The 19,748-nt window shown below is 46.3% G+C and overlaps 1 protein-coding gene across 1 annotated transcript in view; it reads right to left on the minus strand.

The window, feature by feature from the left end:
• Positions 1-2,483: 2,483 nt before the first annotated feature.
• LOC142583780 (arylsulfatase B-like) overlaps positions 2,484-19,748 on the minus strand; it is an 85,944-nt gene continuing 68,679 nt past the window's right edge. Inside the window, exons 5-9 of the mRNA XM_075694239.1 lie at positions 18,266-18,394; positions 17,979-18,105; positions 5,121-5,423; positions 4,274-4,719; positions 2,484-3,800 (exon numbers count right to left, since the gene is read on the minus strand). Of these exons, the coding sequence (XP_075550354.1) occupies positions 3,663-3,800; positions 4,274-4,719; positions 5,121-5,423; positions 17,979-18,105; positions 18,266-18,394 (1,143 nt within the window). The 3' untranslated portion in view covers positions 2,484-3,662. The remainder of the gene's footprint in view (positions 3,801-4,273; positions 4,720-5,120; positions 5,424-17,978; positions 18,106-18,265; positions 18,395-19,748) is intronic.

Below are 19,748 nucleotides of genomic sequence, written 5' to 3' on the forward strand. Positions count from 1 at the left end.
TCAGCATCGGAGCGCCGGAGAGGCAGCATTTTTTCAGGACGATGCGGCGGCGCTGCTGTCGGCTCCGAGATGCCTCCCGTACGCTGGCTAAGGTCCGCTGCGGTTATTTGGTTCCGCTGTGAAGTGCTTTCTCGCTCCGCGGCTTCTTAGGGCGCAATACGCGCATCGGAAAATCATTTTAAAGGCTAGGCGACTTTATCACTGCAGCTGGCTTACCGTACTATGCACTAAATTTTGGTCATTTTATCGCCGCGCTTTAGCTTCGCGCTCAGTGCAACACTTCTGAAACTCATAATTGCACCAAACAGAAAGCTTCCGCAGTAGGCGGTTGTTTGCAGTTTGCCAATGCCGCTTGAACATGTTAAGGGACTATTATGGGGTGCCGTATGCAGTTATGTCTGGCGTGACTTTGTTAGTGCCTTGAGCTACATGGCGCTTGTCCTAATCGTCTACTGGTTGGTGCGCGCCTCGTTGAAGTGCGCGCCTCAGTTGAAACGGGCCGCTCGAGCGAACCATGATTATTTCAAGTTTATTTAATTTTGCAATGAAAGGCAGAACAGTAGGCACCAATGGTCAAAACTCAGGATAATATGAGAGCGTTAAGGGAAATTTGGTTTCCAATATTAGAAACCTGCAAAGAACTAAGTTCGCGTATTTAGTACCGCTCAAATAATGCCAAAAATGCCTTAAAAAGAATATTTATTGTTAATAAAATAATACACACGACTCTATATACATGGTTGTTAGCTCTCAAACAAACAATATGACACGAAATGGAGCGCAAATCCAATATATAATGGAGGTATATACCCGGAAACGGTGAACAAGGTGCAGTGCAAACAATAATTTGTCGGGTGGGAAATTCTGTTCAGATATGCAGATATTTCTGGGCATACAATGTGATGTGAACAATTCCTGTTTTACATATACAAACGCCTTGTGTTGGTCTTGCTGATATAAACTTTGCAGTTATGCAGTTATGTCGTGCGCCTCAACTTGAGGTATTTCATTTTTTCTCGCTTCCCTTGCTTCGATGCGTTCTCTCCTGCGACAAGGACGTGCAACCTCGTGATGACAAAAAGCCGTATCACTTGGTTGGTGATTTCTACGCTATGCTGCGCACAGCCAACCATATCCAGCTTATTTATTGACAGGCAGGAAATAAGGCCCATGATGCTGTCAGCCTTCAACTTGTTAAAGCTGAAACAATGCGTGAAGGCATCTTCTATCGCAGCAACCAAGTCTGTTAGTGCCTGAGATGGGTAAAGTAGGCCACCTCTATCCATGTGGTTGGTAACGCACGACTCTTCCGGAAGCAAGCGCGAGTCTTCTGCTTGAAGCAACAGCTAGTGAACACTATTCGCACTTTGTTCTCATTAGCATTTTCCTGGTAACATACCCGCTAACGTAGTAGGGTATGCGAGAGTCGCTATTTGGTCCCACCATTTCACGATGATCTGGCATCGCATCACAATGCTTTACCATCTCGTGAACTTCATTTAGGTGGCCAACATCCAGGAGATCATCCAGCTTAATCTGCATACCGACCAAATTTTTCCAGTGGCGTGGGTCAAGAAGGTTACTCAGAACTTCTTATGACAAACAAACAAAAGCGGGGAAGGCGAAGCTAACTTCACCACAGACTTCACGACGCGCGCTTGGAGCCGGAGAGATTGCTCAAACACATCACGCTAGGCATCTCGGAGACGACGAGCGCGCCACCTGTCGCTGTCATGAAAAAATGCCGCACCGCCGTACACGGCGCAGCCCAGCCGATGCTGACACCTCCCCCTCTAGCCACCATAGCTTTGCGTCAGCAAACATGGCGGCACCCATCCAAGCGACGGCTCTAACCTAGCACCAAACTGGGTTCGATTCGTGGTAAAGCGTGAAGTCCGCAAGCTAGGAGAAGTGACTGCGCTTATCGCTTTCTCTTAACTAGCGTGTGTTATGAAGATTGATTCATTAGACGCCGCTGATTCCGAATTCGATTGTGGATTTTATGGCTCGTAGGCCTAACACGGCTAAGCTTGGCTGGTGAAGGCAAGTAAAGTTGGTTCGCTCAAAACTAAGCGCAACTAATTGTTTGCTGCTTACAGAATAACCTCTAAATTGTAATTGAACGCGAATACACGCAAGTCAAAATTACTATTCCTATCATAATATAGTATATTTTATTTAATTGTTTCTAATAGCTTTTCTTTGACGCCGTAGTGGCGCTGTCAGCGCAAGACGCTATCCGCAAACGCAAAGCTATGGTAACAAAGCCCTATTCTAAACTCCACTCCTGCGTGCCCCAACGCTAACACCCGCAAAGCTCTTTGGGGCCCCAAACTATTGGGCCCCCTATTCTAAAACTCTATATTCTTGCGTACGCTATAAGTAGCTTGTGCCCGCTATTTTTAAAGCTCGATAATCAAGAAAAGCGGGCTAACTGGATAAAGAAAATAGTACTAGTGAGGATGCATGCTGCAGGCGTGTGGTAGAGAGAAAAAACGTTTATTGAATATAAATAAGGAAGACACTTAACCTCTGTGGTGAATGTGCAACAAATATATATCAGACGCTGCTTTACTGAGGAACGAAGCAGCGTGGGAGAGAATGTTCCGCGTTGGCCGCCGTGATCAGCAAGGGAGGTTTGGAAATTACGGATTCACACAAACAACAATCAAAATATGGGGGAATTCAGCCACTGCTGTAGTCATATGGGTGAAGCTCCGCCAGTGACATGCTAAGATCGTGGGCGTGTGGCCCGCTTCATTTTTGTGTCTTCATTCCTTATTTCGCTTTAAAAACTATAACATTGTCATGGTATGGTTTCATTCGCTTTCAGTCACCGTCTGCTCGCTTATTTAAGCAAAGATCGAGTCCTTACATTTCCTTACTTTTTTTCGTAAGAACTGTTTGTCACTGTCGGCCGCCTTTGCTGATAATATATTCGCTATTAGGATTGACCGGCTTAGTATGTCTGAGCCTCTATAGAGAACAAACTGTTCTGTGGATACGAACCATGGTATTTAAATTTAGGTGGAATACTAACAATAAATTCCTCAAATCGGCTCGCTGAAAACTTAAGCGCGCATTTAAAAACACGAGATAAAGAGTTCATCACAAAGTGATTGCAATTTATTATCACTTCTGCTACATCATATCTGGAAATATGGTAACAGAATACGTCACTATGAGAGCCTTTACAATCATATCGCGAATATGGTCAGATTTCGTGGTATGATTAAGGGCATGTCCACTGACACGGACATACCGGTAGACGCAAATATTATATCGAAATCCAATTGATAGCGTCGGAGATTGGTTGCGAATCATTCGCTATTGCGTCCTGTCCGTTTTTAAATACAGCGACAATGACTCCTTCTAAACTAAAAACAAAAGTACGAAATGATTTGTCCATGGATGCAACGCCGTCCGTAACCTCTACTCGGCGTCGTCAAAGTTCCAATGACGTGCGACTGCTTAAGGAACGCTCGGTCTCCGTGCTGAAGCAGTGTGTATGCCTCGCGCGCGCAAAATAATAATAATAATAATAATAATAATAATAATAATAATAATAATAATAAATAAAAAAAAGAGGCCACTTCGGTCACGAGCGACGACGCCGAAAAAGGAATTTGAAAAGTGAAGCGCGGCCGCTCCTTTCAATCATATCACGGCAGCTTATCTCGCCAGGGAATCCAAACGTTGTCGTAAAGTCCTGGGTCTGACAAAGGATCTTGTGGAAGGTTTGCGGGAGGCGTGGACGCATCCTTGTAGCGTCTCAGCGTAGAGAGAAGGTTCTTCACCAACTGTTCAGAAAAAGAAATACAAAGAACAACACACTAGCGTAAAGCTTCAAAGAAACACATGCATGCTGCTGCTGTAACCCACCAGAAAGTACAAAGCTTCAACAGTAAATGAAAATATCTAGTTCAATCTACAGTTTTTGCGTCCATTGACCTCTATAACATGAATTCTCGTATTCGAAGAAACAGTTTTTCTTTAGTTGGAGTATGAAGTCCTTGTACGTGTGGTAAGGGTGTTCAAAATTACTCTGACACCGTATATTGCTCCAGGGAGAAATTTATGGACTTGTCACGAAAACTGAAAAGAAGATGCCTGCTGCGAACCACAGATCAGATCGACGCTTGCATGTACATTTCCAAGTGATCGACTTCACCATGCTTTTGTCGTGTTCATGCAAATGCCCTAGATGTGATGTTTTATAACTTCCTGTGCCCATCACGCACGCATGGGAACGGTCGGTATCTGAACGCCTTACCTGGGGATGCTCGGCGGCGACGTCATTATACTCGCACGGGTCCTCGTCCAGGTCGAACAGGCAAGGCGCCACAGTGGGCCGGCACATCTTTGCGGAGTCCCGGACGCCGCAGTTGATGGGAGTGGCGCCGCCCAACGGGCCGCACGCGGGTTCCAAGCCCAAGCTCCTCAGCACCCGAGCCACAGGTGACGCCTTGCACTGTTCCAGGGGCTTGGTCGAGTTCCAGTCGACGTTGCCCACTATCGGGTACCACTGATCGTACTCTCCCCCTTCCGCGACGCCCTTTACGAGCTTGAAGCGGCCGTCGATGATGGCCGAGTAGTTGTCAATCGGGTCGATGTTCACCACCAGTTCCGTGCGCGGTGGCGGCAGCGGACTTGCGTCACCCACCAGCGCGTCCGCGTGGCTGACTCCGTCGATGTCGCCTAGGTCTGCCAGATCGCCTCCTGAGCAACGCGTGAGCGCCTCTTTGTAGACCATTTGTCTAGAGCATGCTGTGCATGAGCATTATCGGCGACAACAGGCAGGAATGAAACGCAAGGGTTCAGACGTATACACGGGAGCGCTTGGCGAGTTAACAAGAACGATGCAACACGCACCTTAAAGATTGAGATACCACAGATCCGCTAGTTGGTGGACATATTCAGATTGTCAAACGTCCATAGGTATAGCGACGTTCTTCAGCGCGCGCAAAGCCCCCATACGGTTCTTTTAAAGAAGACTGTTTTCATTAAAACTACGGTGCTCGAGACAATCTTCACTGATCTGGACGCTTAGTCATAGCATCGGTGAGCATCAAAACTGTTTGATAAATTATTAATTTTCTTTTAGGCATACGTTCACTGACCCGCCAGCTGATACAGAGTGGGCAGCCAGTCGGCAATGTGGAACAGCTGCTCGTAGTCGCCGCCGGCTCGGACCTTGGGACCGAGCGCATGGCTCCAGAGGAGGGCCGGCGCGCGCACGCCTCCTTCCCAGGGGCTGTACTTCTGGCCCCGCAGCGGCCACGATTGCCCGTAGTTGGCGTTTGGACCCGCCACGTCGGCACCGTTGTCCGAACTGAAGGCCACCAAAGTGTTGCTCAGCATGCCCTTCTTCGCCAGGGCCTCAAACACCAGGCCCACGGACTCGTCCAGGGCCGAAACCATGCCTGCGAACGTGATGCAGCGACAGCCGATATGTCAAACAACTGTGGTCGCCTGTTGGCCTCGGATCAGTTACTCGAAATTAGCAGAAGCTGGGACCAGATAAACATAGTGGATGTGCACGGGTACATGTGGCCGTGGGTAGCAAAGGCGAACAAGCGTGGCCGAATTCACAAAATATTTCATTCGTAATGAGCACGTGTCTCTGGGCGGCTGCCCTCTTCAATGATACGTCCCAGTTCATGAACTGCTTTGTCAACAGGGATGCAGCGTCACACAAAAGTGAAAGTACCCCGTAAAGTGATCATTCGAGAATACGGCTGTTCATACGAGGAGCTAAATCACTGGTTGAGAGTATGTTGCCAATTCCTTCCAGCAAACAAAACTGTCTTACTAGACGTCTTTGCTTCAACCTGCTTAGTGGAACACGAACATGCCTTATCGATAATTCTTACTCCCTGGCGCCCAATTGTTGATTCCCAAGGGAAACGTATAGCTTTTTGTAAATTACTTTTAAAAAACAAACATAGAACATCTCTGTCGCACATTTTTTTTCTTTTTTAGAATACGGTAACATAATCAATATGCGTCACGACTGATAACACAGACAATCAAAGTAGCCTGCAGGGACGCGATTGGAGTTGTTTGTTCGAAACAGCTTTAGTGCAGTTGCTGCAACGTCATAAAGTGGGTAGTCCGCAAACTTTCTGAGAACGGGAGGGAGAGAGCAGCCAATCGGCAAACGCGAACTTACCGAAAGCTTACATACCTCGTTTTTCGTCTGCTTGCAGACAATATACTACAAAACGAAATGTTTCTCGCCCCCTAACGAATAAAATATTTATATAATAAATGTATTTCTTTTCTCAAGCTCAAACACGTTCTCGGATAGTAATACCAGAGTCCTTCGTTCATGGCGCAGAACCCTCAGAAATTCTGGCTATATTTGGCTAATAAACACGAAGCCATCCCACAAATAAATATTTCAGATACCATTATTTCCGAACCGGAAGGTATTGCGAAGGCATTTCACACTTTTTTCCAATCTGTTTTCACGAAACATTCCTCTAACGCCCAACTAGAACCGTATCCGCTAATAGTGTCCATGCCAGAGTTAACTGTAAGCGAAGTAGGCATCGTTTCTCTTTTAGGAAAATTGGATTTGAAGAAGTCCCCGGCCTTGACAACATTGCTAATTCATTTCTAAACCGTTATGCCAAATGGGTACCCAAATACCTGCACAAAATATTTATCACCTCCCTTGAAACAGCGACGTTACCACAAGATTGGCGCAATATGCTGAGATCATTCCAATTCCCAAACCAGGTTCGAAATTAGAATTATATAACTACCGCCCTGTGTCACTAACAAGTGTACGTTTGTTGCAAACTGTTGGAACGCATAATTTTCAAGGCCATAATATCCCATTTAGAAAGTATCAATCTGCTTTACAGCCGACAAAACGGATTTAGATCAGGTCTATCAACCGTAACCCAACTCGCTGAGCTAACGGGCGAAATATCTAATGCAATAAACGATGGAGGCCAAATAGACGCAGTATTCTTAGATTTTTCCAAGGCGTTTGACGTTGTCCTGCATCAAGATTTAATTACAAAACTCCCAGCCTTTGGTACTGACAGCAAAATAATTTCATGGTTTTGCAGCTTTCTATTAAATCGAAAACAAAGTGTGGCCATAGATAAACGTGTCTCGCAGCAACTTGAAATTTACTCAGGGGTTCCGCAAGGGTCCGTTCTTGCTCCTATTTTATTCCTCATGTACGTCAATGATTTCCAGTTCAATGCTCATGGAATGGTCCAAATGCGGCTTTTCGCCGATGATTGTGTAGTATACACAGTTGCACGTATAGGACACCAAATAGAACTAAACAATTCATTCAATCCATCCGTTCATGGTGCGACACATGGGGCATGAGACTTAATGCGTTGAAAAAAAAAATGCATCACATTTACTAAAAAGAAAAATCCACTTCATTTCATGTATACTCTAGGAGACACCGCACTCGTCAAATTCAATCAGGTAAAATACTTGGGCCTTAATATCACGTCGAACCTTAACTGGAAACCTCACATCTCCTCCATATGTCAGACCGCTGAATGTAAACTGTCCTTCTTAGTAAGGAAGCTGTGCAATACTCCGCCGCACGTGAAATTAACCGCCTACAAAACACTTATGAGACCATCATTTGAATATGCTGATTTAATCTGGAGCCCTTATCAAGTACACCTCATTGATAAAGCAGAGCGCATACAAAAACTGGCAATCAGAATCATATACTCTGATTATTCAAGGCAATCCAGTGTCTCTGAACTATTATCGAAAGCACATTTAGAACCACTGGCACAACGAAGACTAATCTCAAAACTTAAATTCATTTACCTTTTGTATCATGGCCACTTCAAAATCCCATGGTCACGTTACTTACTAGATCCGTTTTTACACTCATCAATAACTAACCATGAAGTAAGGTAGTTCGCCAACTTCCAAGCAGCGTTAATATACGTAAATATTCCCTGTTTCCCTCCACTATCTCTTACTGGAACGACTTACCTAACAGTGTTGTTTGTTGTAATACTGTGAAATTTTTTATAACCAAAGTTAAAACTATTCATTTTTGTTCATGATTGCTATTGTTTTACCTTTGTAACCATTCCGGCGAGGGCCATCAAAGCCTGCAGTACTTTCAAATAAAAAAGTACCAGAATCCTTCCATGGAAGGACTCTGGTAATGCCTACGACTGCTGCAATTTATAACTATTAGTTTCTCTGCGTGGTCAATAGGTGGCGTAGCGTACAGCGTAAAAAAAAAAAGGCGAGAACAGTGGCGCACTTTTCAAGAGGCAACAACAACATTCCACTAACTCACTAACTCACTGGAACCCCATTATGGGGTCGAGTTCGTCGCACAACTAACGCACTGTTCGTTTCGAGAAACGAAAGAGACGCCGGAATTCGCTTTCTGCCACCTCTTCAAACGCTTTTCGCACGTCCAACCGCTCTGCTTCCTCCTCGAACAACGCCAACGCAACAACCCAACAACCGAAGCTCCCATTCCAAGCGCCATTTTCTCGAATTAGACTATGGATTGGATCCGAACGTGCGATTCCATAGCCACAGCCGCCGTTTGGATCCAATCCAATCCACCAGACGTGCCATGCGAAATCGGTCTCGTAGCGAGCGCCTGACCGCTCGAACTGAACACCTCTCGTCGCGTTCTGCTCCTAGCAGACGACGTGCTCAGTTTCACAATGACAGGCTCGAGCCTGCCGTCATTTTGACGTCGCCAAAAACGTGGCCGCGCCCCATGGCTGAGGGCACCGGCGCGGCCTAGGCCAGTCGCGCGCGGTGAAACTGAACGCGTTCTCCAAAGAACGACCTCCGATCTCGCCCCAGGATTGTGTTTATGGGCTATTTGCTGGTGAATGGTTTATTCTGGAAATATAATTCAGCGACGATTACGATACTTCCCATAATGCGAAATTTGAGTGCAGCTGTATACGTGTTTTCATTTCGCGATATATTGGCTGGCGCGGGCAATCTGTCTCGTGCGGCACGTTGCAAACGGAGCGAAATGAGGCGGTGCGCGGGACGCATGGGCGCGATTCACAGAAGCCACCGCAGACAGACCTTCGCTCATGCAGCGCTTTGCTTCCATACAGACGACGCGCGCTACTCTGGCGCCATCTCGTCCCGCTCACAAAACAAATGAAAGCCGCGTCTTTCGCATCGCAACTGAATCCGACCTTTCAGTAATAATTAATCCACCATTGCGGCGCGCCTGTCACCTAGGCAAATCTCACAATTTCGTCCTATCTCATAGCTAACCAGTTAAACAATATTCGTTCAAATCTTCAACGATCTGCTTTGTATTTGAATGCGTGCAGTCTGCGCAAGTGCCTCGAGGAATTTTCTTTTCTCCTGTCTGCGTTCACCTTCCCATTTTCAGTTATCGGAGTATCTGAAACTTGGTTGAGTGACCACGATAAACACCTTTTCTGTTTTTCTAATTTTGTTGCTGAATACTCCAATCGTCCGTTCAGCAGCCATGGCGACGCAGCACTATATATCTATTCTGATATTGCAAACAACCGAAGCAACGATCTTGTGCTTAACGCAACTATAATTGTGAAGACGTTTGGATTGAACTTAAATATGACTTCCTCAACATAGATAAGAAAGACCTAATAATTGGTTGCATATATCGTTCACCCTCTTCATCAGCAATATATTTATGTGCTGCTCTCCATAATGTTATGGGAATGCTAGCAAATGAAAACAGAAATGTAATAATTATAGACGACATCAAAATTAACATCGCTGACAGCACGTCAACTAATGCTTCACATTATTCTGATTGTTTTAACAGATTTGGTTATGAATGTTTAATTAAGATACCGACACGATATGCTAACCACCCCGTAGGTACATTAATTGACCGTGCATTATCAAATTTGGCATATCCACCAGATGCAGGTGTTCTAATGACCGACATAACTGACACTATCCTATATTTTTAAACTTTCACTATACTCATGGCTCCGAACAAATCACGTACACGAAGTTTACACTAGACGAACAATCATTCCTTGAAGCCTTGTCGAATCTTGACTGGTCCCCTATCTTTTCTACAAATGATCCCCAAAAAGCATTTGCACCGTTTATCTCTATGCTTAAGTCCTGTTTTGGTCATCATATACCCATCAAGTCAAATGCAGAAAGGAATTCGCGTCGCCTCAGAATCCATGGATAACAGATAAGCTCCTATCTTTTGTGCGCAAAAAGGATAATCTTTACAAGAAAACCAAGCGACTACCATTTAACAAGAACTTAGCGATTCGGTACAAGAAGTTTTCTAACCAGCTTGATGCCACATTGAAAAAAGCTAAAAAAAACATGGTACGAAAGGAAAGTTTTGGAATGTGGCCATCTAACTCTGGCTAACTCTGAATGCGCGATATTGTACAGGCATAAGAATGAAGATACGCGTCTTATGGTAGAGGCACGGCATATCTATAATGGTGGAAGTGCGTGCGTGAGTCAGCCTTCGATTACTTTACATAAGGAAGAGATTAAGTACCTTAACAGTTATCTCTCACGTAGACCGGCACGTGTACCTGACTGACACTTGGTGTTACCATTCCTGAGCTTGCGCAGATGAGTTTTGTGTCTTCTTTCTTTTTCGCCTCAGTGCTCCCTTCAGTTGATAGTCGGCGTTCGTGTTGTCCACTTCTCTTCTCTTGCGTCCTGTCTGCACGCCTCACCTCTTTTTTGCATAATGAATCCTTACCAACTAGCTCAGCTTTCTGTCGTTATAATCATGGTTAAATCAGGCAGTTTCCCACGGGAACTTAAACAAAGCCAGATCACCCCACTTTTTAAAAAAGGTGACCGCTCTTTATTCTCCGATTATCGCCCCGTCTGTGTACTACCTTTTATTTAGCAAGGTAATTGAAAAAGCTTATAAAAGAATGCTTAACTAATTACCTCACAAAATTTGACATTCTTTCACCATTCCAATACGGCTTTCGCCCGGGTTACTCGACCGAACTTGCTCTTGTTGCGCTAACTGATCAACTAAAGATCGCTATCGATGAAGGCAATTATGCAGCTTCAGTATTTGTAGATTTAAGCAAAGCGTTTGAGAAAAATCATCTCATCTTATTTCATAAGCTTGAATCATTAGAATTACCTGCCCAGCACTTTTGTTACTACAAAACTACTTAACAGACAGAATGCAGGTAGTAGCTATTTCAGGGCGTTCATTCTAAAACCATGTTCACTAATACTGGCGTGCTCCAGGGTTTTTTGTTGCGTCCGCTTTTATTTTTATTATATGCCAATGATCTGCCGCACTGCCTCTCTTCTTCGAAATGTATGCTTTATGCAGATGGTACTACTATAATTAACTCCGATAAATGTCTTAAAACTTTAGTATCTAACCTTAGTGGCGATTTACACAGCCTGCTGGAGTGGTGTCATACTAACCGGCTACAGATAAACCTGTCGAAAACAAAATTTGTTGTATTCGCTTCCCACCAACGAACACTTCACTCCATTCCTCCTATTTTTCATTGCGCCAATCCTATCCATGCAAGTCTTTCCTGTAATTATCTTGGTATAGAAGTAGACAGAAATCTTAAAATTATTGAAGAAATAACAAAACTAAAACAGAACATTACCTACGAGATCAGGGTACTTCCAAAGGCACGAAACATGTTTAACCATCCAATATTGCTATGCTTCGTGAGGATGCGCGACTCTCGCGCGTCCCCTGATGTTTTTCCCGCATAGCGCGCCTCCTGTAGTGCGGCTTCGCCGCGTGGCCTGCGTGATGCCCGCGGCGGTCGATGTGGTTGGGGCGCGGTGCGAGAGATGGCGCGAGTGTTGCGCTGCTAACGCCGCCGACAGGCGGGGCTACTCGGGCGCCGGAAGACAAGGCGCTCTCTCTGGGTTCGGGAAGCAAGCGGGACGGACGTGCCGTGCTGCGCGTGCGCCGACCCATGCTTCTGCGAGACCGTCTCGCGTGGCCGCCTTGGACACCGTTCGCGTGACAGTACGCGCGAACGACCAGGCGTTGGGATCCAGCATGGGGCGAACATATTCGCTCGCTATCAGGTCGCGGTAAGTCGGACTTCTAGATTTGTCGCGCGCCCATCGGCATGTTTTGTGGATAGCAACTCGGCTGGCAGGCATTGATCTATGAAAGGTGCAATAAATGCCCTTGTGATTGTTTGCACTACTGTGTTGTCGTTCCTTTGTCCCAAGAGCACGGAGGAGAACCCCACACCTTATACTTTTCATTTATTCATTCCTACATTAACTACTGCGTTACTTTTTGGCGAAACACTTACGTAACCCATTTAAACTCATTTTAAATCCTACAGAATCAGGCTGTTATGATAATTACCATTCAGCCCATAGAACCACAACGCCTCATATCTTTTACAAACTAATCACATTCTTTCAGTCAAACTCGTTAAATATAACTTCGGTACCTTTTTGTTCCGTCAAATTAATTACACACTACGCGATAGCGTGATACCACAACCTTCTCTAATAAATAATAATATTACCAGGTTTACAATAAATAGGAACTTCATTTTACCAAAAGTACATACTAATTATATGGCAAGCAGAGCATCCATTTTTCATCTATCGCATTCTGGAACACATTCTGAAACACTTAAAATTATCAACCCAACAAATTCACGAATTCAAGAAATAGCTAAAAGAATACATTCTGTCGAATACTGATGCTTAGTTCATAATCACAACCATTCTTTCAAGGTGTCTTCATTTCATTTGCATTGTTATACCATTAGGTTTGTGTTTGATGTTCTTGCCATGCAGATATATACGAGTTCGCAGATTATGCTGTGTGCGTCATGTCATTTACGCTGTTAATTTATTAGTGGTCAACAAGATTATGTTACAGTGCTTTTTATATGACTTATTTATGCACATTTAACTCTTCAATTATGCTTTTCATACTAAACCCTGTAATTCTTCCTTGTTAACGATTTGTTGAAACTGCTGTAATCTGTGTTTTATTACGTTTAGTTTGCAAAGGAGGTCCCATTGCAGTCTTTGACTTCGGGACCTCCCTCTGTATATTAACATCTTGTAACTTTTCTAATCATCACAATAAAATCGGTTGTGATTCTGAAAGCCCGCCTTGCGCGGCACTATAGTGTATATAATAGGGTAGCTGCACTACGCTTTTATTCTCACGCTTTCGCCATGCACTCCTGCTCCGCTTTCCGCCTCATGGTACCGCTAGCTGCAACTTCTTGCTCCGCTTTCCTCCTCGCGCTCTCTTCGCTATCGCCGTCTTTCATCTTCCGCTACGCTCCGCGTTCGCTTTCACCCTTCGCTGTGTTCGTTCGCTCAGTTACGAGGGCAACGCCTACGCTCGCCGCAGGAACGGGCGCCTAAAGGCCAGAATACATGGAGCGAATATGTGACGAATAGTCGGCGTTCGTCGCCCGGCGGCGTTCGCGCGACGCGCGGCGGCGAAGAAAACGTCGTTCGCCGCTGATCCAGCTGGCGCAGAAAAGTTCGTCGGGCGGCGACGATACCGGAAGCGGCAAACGAGCGGCGCCCCAAAGCGAGCCAATCAGGTCTCACTATCCGCCCCGACTTCCGGCTAGGCTTCCCCGCTTGTCCGTGTATCCCGATCCCGCTCTATCGTTCACGCCGGTCTCCCGCTTTTCGTATTCATGGCATCCAAGGCGGTTAATAAGTTAATAACAGCCATGGTTAGACAAGCTCACGTGCGCTATTTTCGGGTCTGCTTGCTTCGGCCGCGCGCGCGTTGAGCCACAGAACAGAGCCGCGGAGTTAGAAAGGCGAAAGTTGTTTACCCGCCCAGTGTTGCCACAACGCATAGCATCGCCGCTTTCTTTAAACTACATCGGCACATGAATGTCTCAAACACATAAAAAACATTAGAAATCATTTCTAAATAAAATTTTACGCGTTGTTAGTGTTCCGCAATTCAAAAGCGATAATAGTTGTCTTTAAGGTTCTTTTTTTTTCATGTGTTTCACTACAGCGCATTTGCCTCGTCAATATTTGAAGTAGTGGTTTAGCGCGAATTAAACTGCCTAGCCACACCGATAACAATGCAGCGACTCACCGGCGGCGGCCGCCGTGTCTTCGCTCCATGTAGCGCAGCCCGACGAACATACGGCGTCGAGGCGTGGCAGGTTTTCTGCCGCCCGAACTTCGTCGTGAAAGTTCGCTCCATGTATTCTGGCCTTAAGAGTTGCGCTCTAAAAAAGCAGCGCGAAGACTGGACTCAGAGGGAAAGAAGGAGCAGACTGAACGAAGCGCTGACACAGTGATAGCGCTCTTTGAGTCCGCGTAGAAACGGTGATAATAGTTGGGTGAATATAATTTATTGCCCGCGTGTAAGAACGCATGCACTGTCAGAAAAGAAAAAGCCGATTATCGGACATTTAATGGTTTGTTCGCTGCCGCAGCGTTTCCTATAGTGCAGTTGTAATACGAAAAATAATCCAAGAGCATTTGTCGGGAACGGCTGCAATTGCGTTTCAAAGCGGGAAATACATTCGCCGTGTGCCTCGCTCGAACCGTCCCATCGACAAAGACGGCAATACCACAACGTGGGCGCGAGACATGTGCCGCGAATGGACAGAGACTTTTCACTTTGTTAGGCAAGTTACGTCCAAATCACGGGGCGCCGATGATAGGATGTGGTGTGCACTCGTGGACGGAGTTCTCGTGTCAAAGGTTCTGTATGGTACGACATACCAGTGCCTCACTAAGGGAAATCTCACGCTCCAACGACTGAACATGCAAGCGCTACGTACTCTAACAGGCCTGCCCACCTACACAGACCTTGCTACGTAAGGTGAGGCGCAGGTAAACATACTGGGAAAATGCGGGGAAGCTCACATAGCTTAGCAGTTATTACCCCTCGAGGCAACCAAGCCAAGATGTTCACCCATAGGAGATGGCCGACCTTGTGAGACACTAGCTAGTACCACGTAACATGGCCAAAACAATGTCGCCCGAATAAGAGCGGCAGCGGCGCGGCATGAGGTAGACATTGAAGATCACGACACCGCTATCTCCATCTATTACATACGCGGACGCTGCAGCGTAGAGCGACAAAGTAGGCATCGCCTGTACCGCCGCCAAACGGATACTATACGTTCTCTACTCTGCAATTAGCAACTACGTCACCTAGCGTGAAGCTGAATTCCGCGCCAATTTATCGGCCGTGACCGCGGCCGCAGAAAATGCAGACCGCGAGACCAAGTTTATTCACATATATTCGGACTCTCAAGATGCTGTCCACGCCTGTGGGTCGTACTACTCTTGTAGTCGCATGGGTGGACGTATTCACACCAAAACACGAGAGCTCTAGAAAAGCGGAGTCAAAGTCACCCTACAATGGATACCCGACCACGCCAACACTCAGGACGATGAACGGGCTCATGTGGCTGCGCGGGAGGTTATAGGGTCTATCCCCGGACAAGGCTCTGATCCTGGTTCGAATAATCCAACAACAACCTCTGCTGATGATCCGGACAACGAATACGACCACGAAGAAGCCACGCTTGTACGCACAGTGCACTGGAAAGCGGCCCAGCGTGCCCTCGTCCCGGAGGACAAGAATACTATCCCGCACGGACGGGCTTTTGGCAACAACATGCCTAAGGAGCGTGAGCATAGACACTACCCTCACACCCGCACGCTTGGCTCTATTATCCGCACCTGCACGCCAGAATGCGGACGCGTCTATTAGCGTCTTCGCCGACGACAGCATAACTGGCTGACCTGTTGAATGGCTCATGTCAGCCTAGCGGGCGATGCACAAGATGCCACAGCCTGGCGCCGGCCCACACTAATTATCTAGTGTGGATCTGTCTGGGTCTCTGCAACAGCGCGATCCACGCATATATGAAAGATGCCGCTCGCCTTACGGCCATCCATATTTCAAGAGTTGACGCAACCCGTTGGAGACAACATTCAGCGCAAGCGGATCTGCATTCCTTGCGTACCTTGGTGACACGGGCATCGTGGCCCAACTGTAAGGCCTGTAAGGACTGCTCCAGCCACGTCAAACCCTTGATGACGTTGGTCAAGAGGAAAGGATAATATGCTTTAATAAATACGTTTCAACAACAACGCTCGAAACGACGACCTGCCGGATTAACGTGTCTCTGAAAGCTACCTTCAAAATGTCGGCAACCGCCACCTTCTTGGAAGGGTTAGCGACTGTCAAGGCCTGGCTCCTCTAATTGCTACAAGGAACCAACAAACGACGACTTCTGCGGAAATAACATCGACCCATGCTTCCCGATTGCCTCATGATTTCATCGTAGGCCTGAACGAAGGTGCTACGCCATGGGCGGAATGCTGCGAAAGTTTACCTCGCTGGTTGGCCGGGACAAGGTCGTTGGATTCCCTGGTCTAGGAACACAGGGAAAACGTTTGTTTTAAAAAGACCTTCATTCGGTCTGAGAATGCTCTGACAACAAGTAAGGTGCTTTGATCACCATGTAGCTGCGTGCTTCGATTCAGTCATGTAGCCTGCTCGGATTATCTGAGAAGTCTACATGCATATCTGAGCAGTCTAAATCACTGGATTGAAGCACACATTATACTGGGGCTATACTATGATAGCCTCAGTATAGTACTGTAAATATGTGGGCTCTAATGCTTGCTGTACAAATAAACTTGTTTCTGTAACTTCAGCCTCCCGACCTCGACAGTTCACCAGCAAGCAAGCAACTCGACGATTGAGACGGACGACGCGTCGCGGTCCGCTTTTAGCTAGTGTGACGCCCCGCAAGCAGGCCTGCTACTCCGTTTTGAGGCGCTCCGGCGGCGTAAGCGAGCGACCCCTTTAAGTGACGCCCCACTCCGAACCAGGAACTCAGAACCAGAATCTTGGCACTGCGTACAGTCTCCTGTATCCATATGGCAATCGGGTGTATATCGCGCTGCAGGCATGGCCAGTACAGCACGTTAGGGGCCGGGCACTGTGTTTTTCTTTTCTCTAGATACCGTATGTATGTACATACTATCGTGAAAAATATGAGCAGGAACACAGGAACGCTTGTCAGATAGCCTCGAACCCCGCTAGGGGCAATACACGGCGGCCGCCGTCGGAAAAAAAGTGGAAAGGAGGACGCTGTTATATAACTGTTGCCACTCCCACCATACGCCTCTTTGTACAAAGTGCGGAACTTCGCATCGATAGCGCACATTGACAAATCTGTTTCATAGTGCGGTTACTGATAACTTCTTGCACCGAAGCGTGGAGAGTAGCAGCAATGTTTTGAAGCGTAAACATTCGAGAGGTACTTCCCTGGGAAATCTGCCCGTCTGTCTGGAGCACGTGACCCGATGCGCTTCATAAGATATACATGAGGTCCTATGGGGGTATATATAAAAATACCTTACGCTAAACGCAGGAACGGGCGCCTAAGAGCTGCGCTCTAAAAAAAAAAACAACACGACTGAAAAAAACAGTTACCCGTTATAAGTCACTGTGCACGTAACCACCTTATCGTCCATCGGCGGCCCGTGAAATGCCGTAAGCTGCCGTTTTTGGCAAACGCAGGCGCGGTGCATGGGGAGTTCCAACAGTTAGCGCAAGAGCTAACTGAGCAAACAGAGGGAAAATGGGGGCCATTTCCCCTATGTTTTCGACAGCCCCATCCGCGTATCGCTCTAACTTGGTTTCGAGGCTATTTGCCACGGGTTTGCGTGTCCTCGCTCATATTGCTCACGATAGTACATGTTCGCCCGCGGCTAGGATACTGAACTGGAAAGGTGCTCAGCTTTATTGATCAGTGCTGAGCGGAGACACGCGTAATTGGTCGTTGCGAATCGGTGACGTCGCGGCACGTGATGCTCCGTTGACACTTTAAATCGATAATCGGTCCTTTGAATGTGTTAGGATTATCAGCAGCTGCGCACCTGCAATCTAACACTGTAAGAGGTACCCGTAAGGAGAAGCTGTATAGGCGAGCTTACCATCGTACATGTTTATCTCTCACCTGCGTACTTCATCCGTTCCGGAGACCCGATGTCTCGGTACTGCTCGACGTACTTGTCAGGCACTTGTAAAGGATCTTGGGGACTGGCCGAGTGGGGAGCTAGGTGTGCCAGGTACAAAAACAAAGGCTGTGAAACAACGTTGGGAAGCAGTACCCGTTAAGGCAAAGCAAAGGACTGTAGGCTGTAGCCTATGCAAAGCATTCGAGACTCTTATCCACGTTCTTTTTTTGTTTTTGATAATTTTAACGTTATGTTTTGCTGCTACACCAGATGAATTCTATGTTACCTTGTCTTCTGGATGATTTTCGATAACTTCCAAGGCTTCCATAGTTAAGAGCTCAGTGACGTATCTTCCACTATCGTTCCTGGCTAGGAAGAAATTTCTTCTCATGTCCAGTCCTGGCGACTGGGTTGACTGAAAAAGAGAACAGTTGTGATTAATAAGGTACGCTTAACAACTTACTGTCCTCACTATTAGTTATGGCAACATTTTTATTGTGGATCAAGTCGCTCGAGCACGTACTACAGAAATGCAGTAATCGGGAAAAATTAAATTGATAACCTTTAATGTTATGATGCTCAATATTTGAAACATTTTACCATCTAAAATGACCCATTTTAAAGCTTTTTTCCTGCTTTTTATTTTTTCTTTGCTATGTCACCCTTCACACTTATGAACTGGCAAACATCCTACTTTATTCTATGCACAGCTTGCTTATTGGACTACGTTAGCATTATATCATTCAACATCCCTGCGTCGCAGTTGCAAATTATGCCGGCTGGCAGAAGAGATATATTTGAATCATACTTATTGATAAAAATATAAAATACTAAACTTTAACGTTTCTCAGCTCGCTTGGATGAACTTTGCCGAACCGTAATTATAATATTGTATTTAGAAGGCAGACGTGAAATATTTTTTTAAGGTAAAAAGTTTTGCTGAAAGATGGTGACATACGGATCCACCAGAATGTCAGTATATATGAGGCAATTAATTCCAGTGGAAACATCGCAAGGTGCATTTCGTGTCTCTGGAAGGCCCCGCTGCTGAATAATGGCACGTGGTACTCCGAAACAAGTTTGTATGCCCACCACGAGTTCCGCAGGTGAGTCTTAACTACGGAGCTTGTCAAATCGGCTACTGAAACTGCAGTAAAGCTCAGCTTGGTTTCTTGCATGTTCGTTCGTTTTTTTTTTGTATAACAGAGGGAATTTGCATATTTTCGCGCACTGAGAGAGACAGAGATTGATTTGCAGAGAAAATGAAAGCCTGCTGCTGACCACACCGTAACTGTCTAGCGCACAGCTGACACCCGAACATCGGTCAGCAGTGTGGGGCAAGGAGGAGGAGGAGGGAGAGAAGGATGACAGCTAGCGACAAAAAGGAAGAGAGTGCTTGCCGTTGATAGCTATGCTGGCATAAGATCTGCACTGCGAACGATAGACGCGCTCGCATAAAACGCGGAACGCTACCCATCTCGCTGGGCTGAGAATTTAGCTACCCCACGCACATTAGGCGCGTCATCAATTCTGAACAATCAATGAACTTGGCCATATATGGCAATGGAAACAAATATGGTTGCTCGCGATAACTGCCTTCACAACTATCCGTGCGTCTTATAAGAAGGAAGACGGATAATTATTGTGCTGTCCCCAAACATTCCAAGCGCACCGAAAGAGCAGAAATGGAGAAAAGAGGGAATAACGTGAAACAACCTCGTCTTTACCGCGATCTCCAGCGCTGCATTATCGCCTTGCTAGAGAGAGCG

Source organism: Dermacentor variabilis, chromosome 1 (assembly GCF_050947875.1).
Source record: "Dermacentor variabilis isolate Ectoservices chromosome 1, ASM5094787v1, whole genome shotgun sequence".
In the NCBI taxonomy this organism is placed as follows: Eukaryota; Metazoa; Arthropoda; class Arachnida; order Ixodida; family Ixodidae; genus Dermacentor; species Dermacentor variabilis.